General features: G+C 52.5%; 1 protein-coding gene across 1 annotated transcript; it reads left to right on the top strand.

Moving 5' to 3' along the window:
• Positions 1-1,055: 1,055 nt before the first annotated feature.
• On the top strand, positions 1,056-12,809 carry KLHL40 (kelch like family member 40). Its single transcript, XM_019529249.1, has 6 exons — positions 1,056-2,396; positions 7,975-8,135; positions 8,628-8,735; positions 9,636-9,821; positions 10,928-11,074; positions 12,144-12,809. The coding sequence occupies exons 1-6, from the start codon at positions 1,251-1,253 to the stop codon at positions 12,253-12,255; spliced, it is 1,860 nt and encodes a 619-aa protein (XP_019384794.1). The 5' UTR covers positions 1,056-1,250; the 3' UTR covers positions 12,256-12,809.
• The last annotated feature ends 3,442 nt before the right edge of the window (positions 12,810-16,251 follow it).

Below are 16,251 nucleotides of genomic sequence, written 5' to 3'. Positions count from 1 at the left end.
TACAGTTTTGGGGATGCATTAATAGAAGCATTATTTGCCAGCCCGAGGAGGTGAGAGTCTGGCTTTACTTGGTGCTGGTTAGGGGATTGTGCCAATGCTCCTGCTGGGACTGAAACCCGGTCTCCCCCTAGCTCAGGGTCAGACCGATGCTGTATCTGGGGTCAGGAAGGACTCTCACCCCATGGCCAGATTGGTACGGACTGTGGGGTCATTTGCCTTCCTCTGTGGTGGGGGAAGCGGCCCTTTTCCGGAGACCTCTCAAGTGTGTTTTTAACAACCTTTGTAGGACGTTGCCTGCTGCGGTCCCCCTACTTCACCGGTGACAGGCTAGGGTATTACGTCTTGCGGTTGTGTCAGGGTTGACTGTGTAGGTTTGCAATAGGTTAGAAAATGGGTTTGGATAGGAACGATCTTGCCTGAGGCAGGGGTCGGACTAGGTTACCTCTGGAGGTCCCTTCCCACCACACTTTTCTATGATTTCGAGGTGCCTTGTGCCTCCATCAGCTGCTTCCAGTATAAGGCCTGTGACACACAGGAGAGAACGAAAAAAGCAACTTTATCCCCCAAACATGACCGCAGACCGGGACAATGGCTCTCTTGCCTTTCATCAGAAAATCAGATGACCCGGATGGCCTCTGGTGCATCAGAACGACTGCACGATCCGACGCCTGGCTGTTTATCCCCAGCGTTGACTTCATCGTATATTTTTAGCAGGGCCTGTCCTGCGCTGGATTTAGAAGCGGGGCCTGGCGGGGGCCGAGAAGGGATATTCGGTGAGGTGGAAAGCAGTTTTCTCCTTTTGACTCAGCTGGAGGAAAAGTTGTTTCACGTGTGCGATCCCCGGGACATTCACTACTCCGCTACCAGGTCATGAGGAAAAGCCTAGACCCTTCCAGCCGTGATTCATAAGCTGACAGACCGGGCCTGACGGGCCTAAGCTGCGCGTACAGCTGTTCCAGCCCGCGCCCCCCCAGCTCCCCTCCCTTCCCGGTTGTCCAGTGTGTCATATTAAAGGGTGATCGGCTTACACACGCTCCGATATGGATTCCTTGAGCTTCCTAATGCCGTGGCTATATATAAAGCCCCTCGCTGGAGGCTGAGCCACATAGCCAGCTGTATTCCCAGCCAGCGTTTCACATTCCTAGGGCTCAGGCTGCCTCGGAGGAAGGGGGACCATCGCCGGAGCAAGCCTCTCTAGTGGGGGACAGGAAAGGAAGAAGAACAACCCGGCCGAGCGATTGCTTTTCAGCATGGCCGCGCCTATAGATCATGCAGAAGAGCTACGTCTCTACCAGCAAACTCTCCTCCAGGACGGGCTCAAAGACATGCTGGACCACAACAAGTTCTTGGACTGCGTCTTGAAAGTCAAGGGGCAGGAGTTCCCCTGCCATCGCCTGGTGCTGGCAGCTTGCAGCCCGTATTTCCGGGCCATGTTCCTCTCAGACATGGAAGAGAGTAAGAAGAAGGAGATCAGCTTGGAGAACGTCGACCCCGACGTCCTGGGCAAGATCCTCCATTACATCTACACCTCCGAGCTGGAGATCACGGAGAAGAACGTGCAGGACATTTTTTCCGTGGCCAACATGTTCCAGATCCCCTCCATCTTCACCATCTGCGTCTCCTTCCTGCAGAAGCGCCTCTGTCTCAGCAACTGCCTGGCTATCTTCAGGCTGGGCCTGATGCTGGACTGCGCCCGGCTGGCGGTGGCGGCCCGGGATTTCATATGCGACCGCTTTGCCCTGATCTCCCGGGACGAGGAGTTCAAGCAGCTCTCCCCCGACGAGCTCATCGCCATCATCTCCAACGACTCCCTCAACATCGAGAAGGAGGAGACCGTCTTCGAGGTGGTGATGAAGTGGGCAGCAGCCAAGGACCAAGAGGACCGGGTGAAGGCCCTGCCTGTGGTGTTCGAGAGCATACGTTTCCGCCTCATGCCCCAGGATTACCTGCGGGACCAGGTGGAGAAGCAAGCCGTCGTCAAGTCCAGCCCAGACCTGCTCAAGAAGCTCCAAATGGTGAAGGATGCTCACGAGGGCAAACTCACCGTGGTGAGAAAGAAAAAGGTGAAGAAAAGCGGCGACAAGAAACCCGAGGACGCCGTCGTCAATGGAGCGCTGGACGAGGAGGACGACAAAGAGGACGACGTCTTCCCGGGGATCTTAAACGACACGATGCGCTTTGGGATGTTCCTCCACGACCTCATCTTCATGGTGAGCGACAGCGGGGCCGTGGCCTACGACCCCACCGCCAACGAGTGCTACTTCGCCTCCCTCTCAGCTCAGATCCCGAAGAATCATGTCAGCCTGGTGACCAGAGAGAACCAGATCTTCGTAGTAGGTGGACTCTATTACAACGAGGACAACAAGGAAGACCCCATGAGCTCCTACTTCTTGCAGGTACCAACTTTGATTCTCCTTTTTTTCCCATGGGCAGCTGAGACACTAGCCTATAGTCTTTAGCTGCAAAGCCAAAGAAACCCGCCAGCCCAGGATACTTAAGTTCATCTTGTGCACCCCTTAGGAAAATCCATGCTGCAAACTGAAGTAAACCATTTTGTTCGCTTTGCTGGAGACTAGTCCCTCCATCTCCTGGGGCAGCAGTCCTGCTCTCTGCTATGTGCAAAGACAATGGTTTGTTAAGGAGAGGCATGTAGACTTCGAAGTGCTTAGAGAGCAGAGTGAAAGCCCCGTGATAAATGGATAGAGGCAAGGATTGCTGAATGGCAAAGAGTTTGGACTCTTTGGACATCATCAATCCCCCCCCAAAAAAATTGATGATGGAGTTATTAGGTGGCCCATGGTTCACAGGAGGTCATACAAAAGATTATGATGGCCCATTCTGGCTTCATGGTTTATGAAGTTCTTATTTCGAGCAAGCTGGTTTGTCCATCCCTAGCACAGGCAGGTCTCGAGCCTGGCAGGGGCGATGGCTTTGACTTAAGCATCGGCTGGTTTTGCAACCTGTGTATGTCTACACAAAAGTGCGAGTGTGGCATGTGGTGGCAGACCTGTGCTGCTCCAATCCAGCTGGCTTGGGTAACAGTGGCAGAGCGTGAACCCAAGTACATGCCCAGGACCCCTCGAGACTTCATATTCTGGGCTCCAGTCCACGCTAACACCCATGCTGCCATGTGTTCCCTCTTATTGCTACCCTTGCTCGCTAGATTAAGCTGGCACAAGCATACTAGCGTGTGTTATAATTGTACCATGTGGACATAACCTCTCCGTTCCATTCATCTCGGTCTTCTGCCTCTGGAAACTGCGGTAGGGGTGTCATTTGCTGCTCTAGCAGGGCACGCATGTCCCTCTGTAGCATGCTGGCACTTAGAAGTAACCAAAGGCATGATCAGAGAGATGCAAGCTAGCACGATTTGCCTCTTACAGAAGGAGCCTGCCTTCCCACTTGCTAATCCCTGGCCTTTGAGAAATCCAATTAATTCGCTATCATCTAGTCAGCAGGGAGCAATACCCAACAGTGTAATCAGCAATCTTGTATGCTCGAGAAACTTTCAGAGATCACAGTGCAGCTGTGTAAAAGCGGGAGGAATGAAATAGCAGCACATGCATCTGGACCCCACCAGCCTGATGGGCTCGATTCTTCCCTCCACCCCGTTTAGGGTGCACACCTGCCCAAGGCAAGCATCAGCGTTGTTATTCTGGTATCCCGGGGTCTTATGCACAGATGGAGGGGACCTGTGCACAAGGCCAGGCAGCTGAGAGTTTCACCCACTATAGCTGAGCAAAATAAGAGGAGGGCAAAATAAAAGGAGGGAAAAAAACCAAGGGAAGAGAATCAGTGGGAAAGAAAGCGGTGATAACAGCACAGCCATTTACCATCTTGGCCAGCTCTTTGCCCATTGCCAACAGAGGGAACGCAGGCAGCGTTGGTCATCTGCGGGGAACAGATAAATGAATAGCTTCCTATTCAGCAGAGACACATTTCCCCTGAGCAGAGCTGACATGGAGAGTTGCGATGCCAGCTAGGAAGGTTAGCCGCCTGTTAGCGAGCCCTACAGGGAATAAAGCGCACTTCTCACTCTCTGCTGCCTGATATCAGCTAGGATGACTCAGCCCAGCATTGCAAGCAAGGCCTTGTCTAACCGGCAGGCTTCTCTTGCCTAACTCAAAGCCTTGCTGGCTCAGGCCTGGGAGGCAAGAGCTCTAGATCATCAGTCCACTTCCAGTCCTGCCACCGGTTCTCTGTGAAGCCTTGAGCAAGTCATTTGATCTCTCAATAGTCCCAGCCATAAAATGGGAACAATTGTCCCAACACGGCTTCACAGCTAAATTCCAGTTTGAGAAGTGCTTTGAAGTCCCTGAATAGAAAATGCTGTCAACATGCACGTTGGGCTATTAGCATGATTATTGAATTGTGCTCTTAGCTGACAGTTCCATTATGAATAAAAAGTTCATTGTCAGAGAGACCTTTTCAGCTGGCATGTCGTACAGACCTAGAAGGAAAGCTCTACTTAAAAATATTATAACTATAGCTATATGTTACTTGCATGTATCTGCGTCTATCAACAGCTGGCTGTGCTTCTATGGTTAGGGGCAACTAGGAGTCAAGCTTGCTGCCTTTGGACCCAAGATAGATAGGCCAGGGATAGTCTTATTCATACAAGTTGGACGCACACAGATATAAAAATAACAGTTCGTGAACACCTGAAACCACGCAGATTTTAGCATGAAAGATGATGTGACTGAGAGCTCAGACCCAGAAATGCACTATTATTATGTCCTCTTAGTCATGTCTTCTTCTCAAAGACATATATTTCAGCCTCTCAGCCAGAAAGAGAAAATGATATCAGGTGATGAGTCACATGCCATGAATATTAAAAGCAGAGGATGAGAGTTATCTATAGGCATCACCCGCAGAAATCAAGATGAGATCAGAGGCTTCGAGGCTTTTCGCAATGAGAGCCGTATTAGTCAGTGTATGCAGGTGGACCAAACAGAGTTGGTCAAAACATTTCCAGTGGAACAGTTTCCCATTGGAAAATGCTGATTTGCAAGGCAGCCTGAAACGGTGATGTATGTGCAGGTCTGTGCTGCATCCATTTTAATCTGGCTCAAATCCCGGGACAATCAATCCTGGATCAAATGAGATGCTTGTTTACAGCTTCAGGGACATGTGCCATCAGCGGCCACCGAAGGCTCCTGGCAGAAGCTGAGTGCTATGGTGGAGGTGGGTCCTTCTTCAGCAGGCCTTGCAAACAGGTTCTGGGAATTTCTGGAAGCAGGTTTAGTGTTTTCTCGGGACAGACCATTGCCTGTAGTGCTATATAACCAGTGTCAAAAAATAGCACCCTCCTAAGAACACTACCTTCCCTCCCAACCAGTGAGCTCTCCTGTCATCCTTTGTTTTACTGCCAAGCATATAGAGTTGGGAAGCAACTCATGGCAGGCACCTCGGATACTGGGAGCATTTAAACTGGGTGCCCAGAGAGGTTATGGAGTCTGCCTCTTTGTTTAAGAGCAGGTTAGACAGGGACTTGTACAGGATGGGTCAGTCGGAGTGACCCTGCCTGAGCAGGGAGTTGAATTAAATGTGACCTCCTGAGATCCCTTCCTTTTCTACGGTTGTGCAATTTTAATGGAGCACTAGGATCAGTAGAGAAAACTCAGTGTAACTTAGCTGTTCCTGGCAAGGCCAGGCCTGGAGTGGACTCCAGGTTGTGTCTGTAGGTCGGTAGCATCCTAATATCCACAGGCCAGGTGCTACAGAGATGACAACAACTGGCCTTCCCCTTTCTGGGCCCATTATGCAGCTGAATTATCAGCCTGGGGAAACTAGTGGGATACAGGGGAAATCCAATTCCAGATTTTTGGTTCAAATCCATCTCTCTTTGTTGTGGATCTTCTGCCCAAAGGCTGCCCCCTCACTTTCAACTTGCCCAAAGACAGCTTCTTTGCTCTCCATTCTCCCGCCCAAACATCTCCCACGTGGCTTCCTGCTGGTTTCCCCAGACCTGCCCTCCTGCTTTTCTTGTTGGACACATTCAATTTCTGATGGACATGTTCAGTTAAAAGCGCCTTCCCAACCTGCCACAAAGGCGTTTGACATCTCCATATTACATGTGGAACACCTTTGTGCCTGGTTTGCCATTTGATGGTGCCTTATATTGGGTGACTGTGTGGCACTGTTGCCATTTATGGCCTGATTCATATGTTAATCGGGCCGTAACTGCAACGTGTGCCAAGGACCTGACTGAGTTCTGTGAGGACAGTGGACTGCCTCTCACAACAGCTGAGCATTATAGTGACTGGTCCTTACAAACCTGCCAGAACAGCCATACTGAGGCTGGAAACTTTGCCAGCTCCATCTTGGAGATCACCAGGTCATCATTAGCATCTTCCTTTTTAGAGAGACCTTTACACAGAAGCCTGTGATGAGAAATACTTTGGGCAGCTGCTAAATCATGTATTGTGGGTTCTCACAGCCTTATCTGGAATGACTGCTGACCTGTGCAAGGTCACTCGCAGACAGTCCTGCTTTGTGGTCAGCTGTACTGAGCACAAGCAAGCAGCTCGCCAGATGCAGAGAGAACAAGATGAACCCTGCTCCAAAACAGCCTGATGTGCTAACAAAGCCCTGCAAACTATCCGGCTACAGTATCTATCCAGCACCCATTGCTGTGGTACTGAGCATCTCACAGGCTTCCCACGTATGTAACCTTCCAGCACCCACAAGTCAGGAGATGCTGGCGCTCCCATTTTACACTGGGAAACTGAGGCACAGGGCACCTCAGGGCTGCATCCAGAAAAAGATGCACAAAGGGTCAGGCAGACAGTCCACAGCAGAGCAGGGAGTCTCTTGAGACTTAGGCAGGGGCTCTAACCATTGGACCACACTCTCATCTAGCATGCAACACAGCCTGTCACCACCGAAACAGAAGCTCACACATGCCGGAACATTTTCAGAAGGGCCCAGGGGTTTTCAGTGCCTGCTGGCACCTGCATTGGTACATGCATGGGGTAGGCACAGCACCTGCTGATTTTGACCCGCCAGTTCTCTGGGCATCAGTTTCACCATCTGTAAAATGGGTACAACAATGCCCTCAGCAATGTAAGGTCTTTGATCTTTTCACTAATAGGCTGACTTCATATGTGGGTATATATGCAGGCCTCTGCTCACACACACACACATACACACACACACCCCCATGGATAAGCACACACAGACTTTATAGAGGTCCAAAATCATTCCAAAAAACAATGTGTTAGCACACTGTGTTCCTGGCAGAGTGCAGATAATTACTGTGCACAAGCAGGAAAGCAGTTGGAGAGAGACGTGAAGAAACAAGGAGAGTACAAAGGGGAAAAGGATGCAACACAAGCCAGGAAAAGGACATTTTATTCTTAGCTTCCTCAAAAGACATGGCCAGGATAATGGACAATGGACAGTCAACGCTCAAGGACGAGCTGCCGCCTGGCGTCTTTGACGACTGGGAAACTGAGCCCCAACTCAGATCCCTGTAGTAACTGCTCCTGGTGCACTAGCGCTCTGCTCCTCATAGCTCAGTGCTTGCTCAAGAAAAGCCTGAGCGTGCTTCATCCCAGGGGAACTGAGCTATACATAGATGCACCAAACCCTCACACCAGAAGCGCAGCTCACTCCGTCTCCACTTCGGTTCTCACCATCCTGGATGGGAGCCATAGCATGCTAGGTGCTGTACAATCTGGCCCAAAGAAATGCCCCAAGTGTAAGACTGCGGACAACAGACAAATACAGACAGGGAGTGGAGGGAGACCAGGCCTGCCAAGAACTAAGCCTGGCACTTCTCTGCAGCAACATGTGGAGGAGGGCATGCCCCAGGGGACTGGTAGGACACAACTTAGCACTTCCCTTCACCACATCTGGCCCCTGGTGCTTTGATTAAACCAATTCACAGCATAAGTCAGTCCACTCCTGCTGCACTAGAGCAGGAGCAAGACACGGCCTACCGCACGCTAACAGGTCTCCATCTCCTTGCAGTATGATCACCTGGACTCCGACTGGCTGGGCATGCCCCCGCTGCCATCCCCACGCTGCCTCTTTGGGCTGGGAGAAGCAGAAAACTCCATCTTAGTGGTAGGGGGGAAAGAGCTGAAGGAGGGAGAACGCACCTTGGACTCGGTCATGTGCTACGACCGGCTGTAAGTACCATGGGCGGGGGTTGCTCGGGGAAGAGATGCAATGGGGCTGGTTCTTGCAACAAAACGCACCTAAAAAACTGAAGTAATGCATAGGGATGAGCCCTCAGCTCCACATTCAGACCCCTCCATGTATCTGCGCACTAAAGGCATGCAAGTGCGAGTCCATCAGTACCGCCTCCAAGTCACCAAAGGCCCCTCCTCTGTGTCTCCAAAATAATAGACCAATTCTTCTGTTGCAAAGACCTCAGGAAGACCACAAAAGGGGAGAATGGTTTCAATGCGATGGGTGCCTATTTCAAATCCCTGGGTTGATCTCGTGAGTCATGCCCGCACACACCATGCAGTGCTAACATGGTGCGGCACCCTTGAAAGGTGCTCAAAGCACCCCGAGTCAGGAGCTGCAGTGTGTAGATCTATGACCAATGCAACAGCAATAATATAATACATCTAGATATAATCGTCACCATCCTCTTGTGCCATTTCCTTGCCTAGGTCCTTTAAGTGGGGTGAGTCAGAACCACTTCCCTATGCAGTCTACGGCCACGCTGTGGTGTCTCACAATGATCTGGTCTACGCCATAGGAGGCAAAGGAAGCGACAGGTAAATCCAAGAGCAAGGGGTTAAAAGCAGAAGGGAGCGCATCTCGCACGGCAAAGTGGGGTTGGCTGCTTCTGCATGCAAGGTCCCCTGCTAGAAGGAGCTCTGCTCTGTACAAAAGAAGGTTTCTAGGATAACGGTCAATAAGGAGTAGAAAAATCAGGGCTTGGGGAAGATAAGACAGAGGACTTCTCTGCCTGCTTAATTTGCTGATGTGCTCCAGAGCTGGAAGTTCCCCACAGAGGCTGCTCCAGGACCCAGCTCCTGCTCGTGACCCCCCATCTGGTGAACTTCTAGCTTTGGCCTTCAGCAGAAGACCAGGGTCGACCAGTTCTCTCTGAGCTCTGCCGCCGACATAGTAAAGCACACGAAGGTCTTCATTTTGAGGCCACTGGCATGCATCCAGCCTTCAGGGGGTGGTTGCAGGTTCTCCGTGGCCCCCCTGCACACCTGCACTGACATCAGTTGGGGATTGGTGGGAGGACCAAGGAGGGAGACTATCACTTTCTTTATCCAAAGAAAGCAATTGGCAGCTCTTTGGGGTGAAGACTCAACCAACATCATACAAAACACACAACTGTACCATCAGCACTCAATCCGTAAGAGCCGCTGCTGTGTGCTTGCAGGCAAGTCCCCCATAGGGACACCCGCGTGTAGTGGGACATGTACTTACCAAGAGGCCTGGGTGCTCATATCTGAACACGTGTACACAAGGAAGAGTCAAGTCGTGCACCACAAAGACATCTATTACCTCGGTTGTGAACATACACTAATAAACGCACTGGCAAGCATAATCTGCTGAAGATGTAGGCCCATACCCCAGACCCCCCATTACTTAGGGGAGTGCAAAGATCCCGCCCAGCAAGTCAATGAAATTGCTTTTCTCTCGCATGCTTTTTGCAGGAAGTGCCTGAACAAGATGTGCGTCTACAACCCCACCAAGTTCGAGTGGAAGGAGCTGGCTCCCATGAAAACTGCTCGCTCTCTGTTCGGGGCAGCCGTGCACAACGACAAGATCTACGTGGCAGCAGGAGTGACCGACTCCGGCCTGACTAACTCCGTGGAAGTGTATGACATTGCAGCCAACAAGTACGTACCGCCTTCTGCCCCAGGATGGACACGAGGGAGCGGCTGTGGGCATGAATGAAACCTCTGGCCCCCAGGCAGCCAACTCCTTGGGCACTTCAGCTGGTGCTACTGCTGCTCACTAGCACTTGCATCGTCTATAGCCAAAGGGCGCCCTGCAGTACCAGGGTCCAGTGAATATAGGGACGGCTGGAGACTAGATGGCAATCAAGTGAGACTGCCACTCACAGGGACATACCGGAGCCACTTCGGGTGCTGGTAACAGCACAGAAATGCCAGCCTGGAGTTCAGCCTGGCCTAACGGCCTAAATGTTTATCCAGCGTGCTGGGTGGGCTTTGCAGTCTGCGCCGAGGTTTGTGCTGCCAGCAGCACCCATGCTAGCTTGAGCTGGCCTCTATCATCTGCAGCCACCCCTGCAATGCCAGCGTAGACAAGGTCTGGGGTCACAAGAGCTGGACGGTCTGTCCTGGTAGATAGCAGGGATATTTCACATGCCCTTTGCATGGCAGCTTCACGGAGCGCCTCTCCCTTCTCAGCCTGGCAGAACGGTTGGGAGAAAGCACCAGCTCGCTGAAGGCTCCCGGTTGCTCCCTTGCAAGCTGATCCCCACTGCTTGCACTGGGGCTTTGGTTGCACCCCCTATACCCCCCCAGTATGTAAGCCATATTGCCCTAGCAAGTGGGAAGGGAAGGAAGCCTCTGCAACATGGTAGCAACCCTCGCTGGAGCGCGTGGTTTTCTCCAGCCTGTTCCTACAGCCCCGTTTCCTCCTCCTAAGCTGAATCCGCCACCAATCACGGTGCTTAACGCACTACTGTGCGGTGCTCAAGTCCCCTAGTGATAAGGCTAGTAGTGCAGAGAACGGATGAGACTGTTTCTGAGCAGGGAGCTGCGGACACTGGTACGAGAGCCTTTGGAGAACAAACTCTTGCTGACGTGCCCCGGGGAGTGGAGCTGGGGGATGCTGCTGAAAACTTAAGGAACTTGTGAAAGAGCCTGTGTCCACAGCAGCACTTGGGGGGCCCTCGGTTGTGTCCAGAGTGGTTGATCTGCAGGGCCAGAAGGAGACCTTCATGCCCTCCAGCGTGTCTGATCTCTCTCCCCGGCAGGTGGGAGGCCTTCACCGAATTCCCCCAGGAGCGCAGCTCCGTCAGCCTGGTCAGCCTGGGCGGCGCTCTCTATTTACTGGGCGGCTTTGCCACGGTGGAGACCGAGTCGGGCGAACTGGTGCCAACTGAGCTAAATGACATCTGGAGGTAAGGCGATCAGAGGACCCGGGGAAAGCAGCGGTGGGGTTGATCAGAAGCGGGGGATTCTTGGTGTCTTATTGCCTTTTGGGGAGGATGCTTTCCAGCCAGACAAGTCATTGACCTCAACCTGCGCTGGCCCCTGGGGGAAATGTTCTGGCTGGTGCTAGATGATGGCAATGGTCCCTGCAGTCCTTAAAAGCTCTGGTCCGGTCTTTTACCCAGAATGAAACGCTGACCCAAGTTAAGTCTAAAACCCACTCCCTTACCTTCAGCCAGCGCTGCTTTTTATCGTTTCCTACCGACAGAGGCAAAGGGGTCAAACTCAACCCCTTTGCCCAAGACACTCGAGGTAGTCCACAAATGGTTTCCCTGGCTCCAACTTCACTAGCACCAGGAACACAAGGAGCCCAGGGTGCAAAGGCAGCCGGTGGCTACCGCCGGCGCCCTCCAGCCTGCTTTGGTCCGAGACCAGCAAAGAACCGACTTGCAAAGCGGCTGATTGCCAGTCATTTGAATCTGCCCTCGCTCTTCCCGCTAAGGCAGCTCGCCCCAGGGTCTGTGCTCACGTTCAAGGCAGGGCAGAGTGGCAACGGTTGCTGGCTGCTGCCTGGCCCTCTAGTTTCTGGGGAGGAAGATTGCAGTTTTCTAGCGGCATTTGCTGTCAGCACTCAGAGACCACTAAGGTCAGCGGAAAGCTGCTGATATCAAGGGGCTTCAAAATCAGGCCCGAAATTCATCTTCAAAAGAAAAAGCAAACCAAAAATGCTGCATGGCAGCGCTGACAGCTGCCCCGGGAAAACGGATTCACCTTCCAGACAGGAAACCTTCCCGAAAAAAACCCAACAAATGGCAACTACAGACGCGATCCAACTAATTTCCACGCGGCTCGCGTTCCAGTTTGGTGTCTTTTGTGTACCAGCTACCTCACGGTCCCCGAAAGCCTGCACACGGCTGCCCGAGTTCCCTAGTCTGCAAGGAAAAACCCCTCTGCAGCCGCCGTCGCTGCCGAACTCGGGGCTGGCAGGGGGAGCGCGGGGCATGGGGCTCACTCGAGTTGTCGCCCTCCTCCCTTCAGGTACGACGAAGAAGATAAGAAGTGGGAAGGCGTCCTCAGAGAGATCCAGTATGCCTCCGGTGCCACCTTCCTGCCTGTCCGCCTTAACATTTTACGGTTAACAAAGATGTAAATGACACCACCGGGTTTTGGGGGGGGTTTCGGTCCTTGTTTTTCCAAAGGAGGGGGGGGGGAATGATTTCAGTGGCTGAGCTGTAGTATGCTACATCTGTGATCGGTTGTCATTTCACTTCACCCGGTCGGGAAAGGGAAGCAGTAGATCGACGCCTTCTGGGAGCTTGGAAGGGGGTTACATTACTCTAGAAACACAGACCTGGGGGCATCGGGGAGCTCTGCCGGGTCGATGAGCTGGGACGGTTGCACTTGTTTTGTCTCCAAAATCGGACGCCTTCTGCTCTTCCTGGTCTGGACAGGAGCTATACCCCTTTTTTCTTCAAGGCTTGCAAGCATTCGCATGGATCCCTTCTCCAGTTTCTCCCTCTCAGCCGCCCGTCTGAACGGGGGAGGCAGGAGATGGATCTCACTAGAACAGAACGAACCAACTAAATTAGCACAAGATGCAACCGTGCAAGAAAATATCAAAATAGCCCCCCGCACGGTAACTCCCAGGCAGCCTTAACAGCCCGAGTTATCGGGGCTAGCAAGGAGAGGAGAGCTGGGCAGAAGGCGTTTGGAGCAGGTCTGAAGATTGCTGAGCTAGGTCATGTCGTAAGCCTCGGCGGTTGTTCGGAGAGGAAACGCAGCAGGCGAGTAAAGTGTACGTGTGGGGATAAGGAGAAGAAACTCCTCGGGCTGCCGTGGCAGAGGATGTTAGGAAGACAGGACCGAAGCGAGCGTGCACCGAAGCACTGGTGTGACCGCAGCACATGCCGCGAACGCGGGGCGTCCCAGACAGCCCCGCAACCCCTGGGCTGAACTCGCTTCCGCGCCAGCCTTTTGAATTTCACTTCCACTGGCTTTATTTCATCTTGGCATTCAGGGGAATCCCAGTGCTTGGGTCCTGCTCCTTTCCAGCAGCTGTTACAGAGACGCAATGGGGAAAGCTTTGGTATAAAACAGGGGGGAACTTCATCTGGGTAGTGGGATCACTGGCCAGGCCGGCTGATGACCAGGGATCCTGATTTTCTCCAATTTAAAAAAAATCCCCTAGTTCCAGTTTTTTTCAAAAAGTAACCCCAAATCTATGTTTCCATAATTAAAATGAAACACCACTATACATGTATCTGTATATATCAGTGGTGTTTCATTCAAATCATGGAAAAATGTGGATTTGGGGTTCCTTTTTTAAAAAAAAAAAAAAAAAATCCCCAATTTTTGGTTTAAATCGGAGAAAGTCAAGATCCCTGCTGATGACCTCAGGCTCCCACCTCTCCTCCGCAGCAACAGAGTCAGCAGATCACAGACAGCAGCAATTGCACTATGGCTTTCACCAGCCCTCATCGCTTCCAATTGTATTTTTATATTTATGATGTCTCTAAACTTTGTAATGTTCTTACTTGGTTTCTTTTTTCTTTTTCTAATACCAACTCAGTTTGCAAAGTAGATCGAGATCTCTGAAGCAACCTAACGATGAACCATTCGTTTCTAAGTTTTCAGTTATGATTTTTGATAGGACAGAAATCTCTGTTCCAGTGAAAGTCTAATGACGCCTCTGTTACTTGATCTGTGCTTTAGTGTAAAATAAAAGGGGTTACTTCCTGTGTATGTCCAGTTGCACGTGTGTGGGGTGTGCATGTGCACATGTACACGCAAACACCACGAGACGGGTGACTGCACTTCGCCACTGGGCAGTTCGGTCAAACTAAGGCCTAAACAAGGCCGTGCTTCTTGCAAGGTTTGCACACTAGCATTATGGAAGAGCAGTTTGATTCTCGTCCGATGGCCTTGAACTTACTTTGTTCTAAGCTCACCTGCATTTTAAGGATAACGTAATTCCCATCCAGCTAAGCTCTTATAACCAGCCTTTCCTAGGTGCATCATTTGTATCCCAGTAACATCCCCAGCCCGCAGTCAAGATCCGGGCCCCACTGCATTAGCCATTTAGACAGGGATCACCTCTCACCTAAGACGAAGAAGGGGAAATGGAGGGGGTGCAAGTGCAATGACTTCCCAAACTCACACAGCAGGTCTGTGGCAGAGGTGGGACTCGAGCCCAGCTCCCCCGGCCAGACCCCTGTCCGTGCGATGGGCAGCACTCCCAGCCTTCAAGGTGTCACTACAACGTGGCTGAAAGGCAGCAGCCAGGATTTGCCGCCTCCACCATGTCCCAGTGTGAGTTGGCCAGCCATAGAGAGAAAGCCACGCACAACCTGGCCCATCTAGCTGCCTCCGGACCAGGTCAGCGTGCCCTGCCTCCCTATAGCCCAGGGTTTGACCGAATCCCTTTGGCTTCCATAAGCCACCCCAGTGGAGGTGTTACAGGTCCCGCGTCCAGGCCCTCCTGCTCTGCTCCTCTCTCTGCTCCCTTCTAGACTTTGCCCTGAAAAACAAAGCCGCAGAAAACAATAAAATGTCTTCTCATTGGTGACGTTCATTAAAGCCTGCCTCACGACCCTCTCACATGAAGGTGCGGTTGGCTGGTGCGACAAGAGGTGTCCCAGTCTCCTGCTGGAGTTCAAAACGGCTCGTCCCACAGTAATGTGCTTGGCACCGGAGAAACATAATCCCGTTCGCTACGGTGCCCAGTAGCGCCGCATTGAGACGGGCAGCGCCCACTCGGCGCGCACAAGCCCCAGGCAGCACCGTATGCGTAGGGAGCTGGCCCTGGGCGAAGACAGGACCGTCCGAGGGCAGGCGCCACCGCTTTAGTCGCTTTCCTCCCACGCCAAACCCCGTGAATAGACCGTGCATGGCTTGTCCTGCCCCTCCGATGCCCGTGCTACACAGCACAACTGTTTGGCAAGCCGGGAGCAGATGGCTCCAGACCCCCCGGGGAGACTCTGGGCTCAGCTCCAGCACCCACTCTCAGGCCTGCCAGGACCAGAGGGCTCACGGGCAGACACATGGGGTCGAGCCTGGAGCTGCCTCCCCGACCTTTCCCATCTGGAGCATGGCTGCAAAGTGTGGGTGGGGTGCATTTGGTCCTGCCAGAGCAGCTCAGTCCTCCCATGGCTCAGGCAGCTCTTAGCGATTTCCCTCTTGCATGCAGGCAGGGCAGCCCGAGACACCAGACACATGAATCCCCCCGGCTGCATTTGTCAGGGGAATCCAGGACTACGTGGATCCAGCCCAATTTAGCTCTCGCCTAGATCCTGCTGGCTGGCTCTCCGCTCCTTCAGGAGGGGGAAAACTTCCACCCACCAACACCAACTAGAAGCGACTCCATCGTAGTTGCGCCAAACCTGGGGGTAGGGTGGCACCCAAGCCCGCCGTGACATCTGGAGACATGGTCCAGTCCGAAGACCCGGGCAGCAGGCAGCGCGGGACTAAAGCAAGCGAGGGCCCAACCCAGCAAGGCGCAAGGTCAGCATCTCCCAGGCCTGGCACCTAGTGAGCCAATCCACAGATTGGGACTAAAACTGCAACCGTAGCAAAATTACATCAAGACGAGAGGAAACCCAAATTCTCAGCTGATGCTTACTGTTCCTGCTTTTTTTTTTTAAACAAAGGGAAGGATGTTTTATTTTTCATTGTATTTTGAATATCTCTGTCTTATCACCTTAAAAAATCCTGGCTTTATAGATGCATAGACTGTTAGGGTCTGGAAGGGACCTCACAAGATCATCGGGTCCAGCCCCCTGCACCAGGCAGGAAAGACAACTGGGGTCAAGCGACCCCAGCGAGGCAACCGTCCAGTCTCCTCTTGATGTCCAGGGTAGGTGATTGCACCATCTCTGGAGGGAGCTTATTGCACAGTCTGGACACCCTGGTGTGAACAAGTTTTTCCTAGCGTTAAGCCTGAAATGGTCTTCCAGGAGTTTGTGGCCGTTACTCCTGGTTTTCCCCAAGGGTGCCCTGGGGAACAGTTGTTCGCTGAGCCCGTGATGTACTCCCCTGATGTAGCAGGAAGCTGCTACCAAGTCCCCTCTCAGCCTTCTCTTCTGTAGGCTGAAGAGTCCCAGGTCCCTCAGCCTTGCCTCACATGGCTTGCCGTGCAAGTCTCTGATCA

The sequence above is a fragment of the Crocodylus porosus genome, unplaced genomic scaffold (genome assembly GCF_001723895.1).
Source record: "Crocodylus porosus isolate Cpor-Errol unplaced genomic scaffold, CroPor_comp1, whole genome shotgun sequence".
NCBI lineage: Eukaryota > Metazoa > Chordata > Crocodylia > Crocodylidae > Crocodylus > Crocodylus porosus.
The sequence above is the reverse complement of the archived record's forward strand: the minus strand, read 5'-3'. Positions and strand labels throughout refer to the sequence as shown.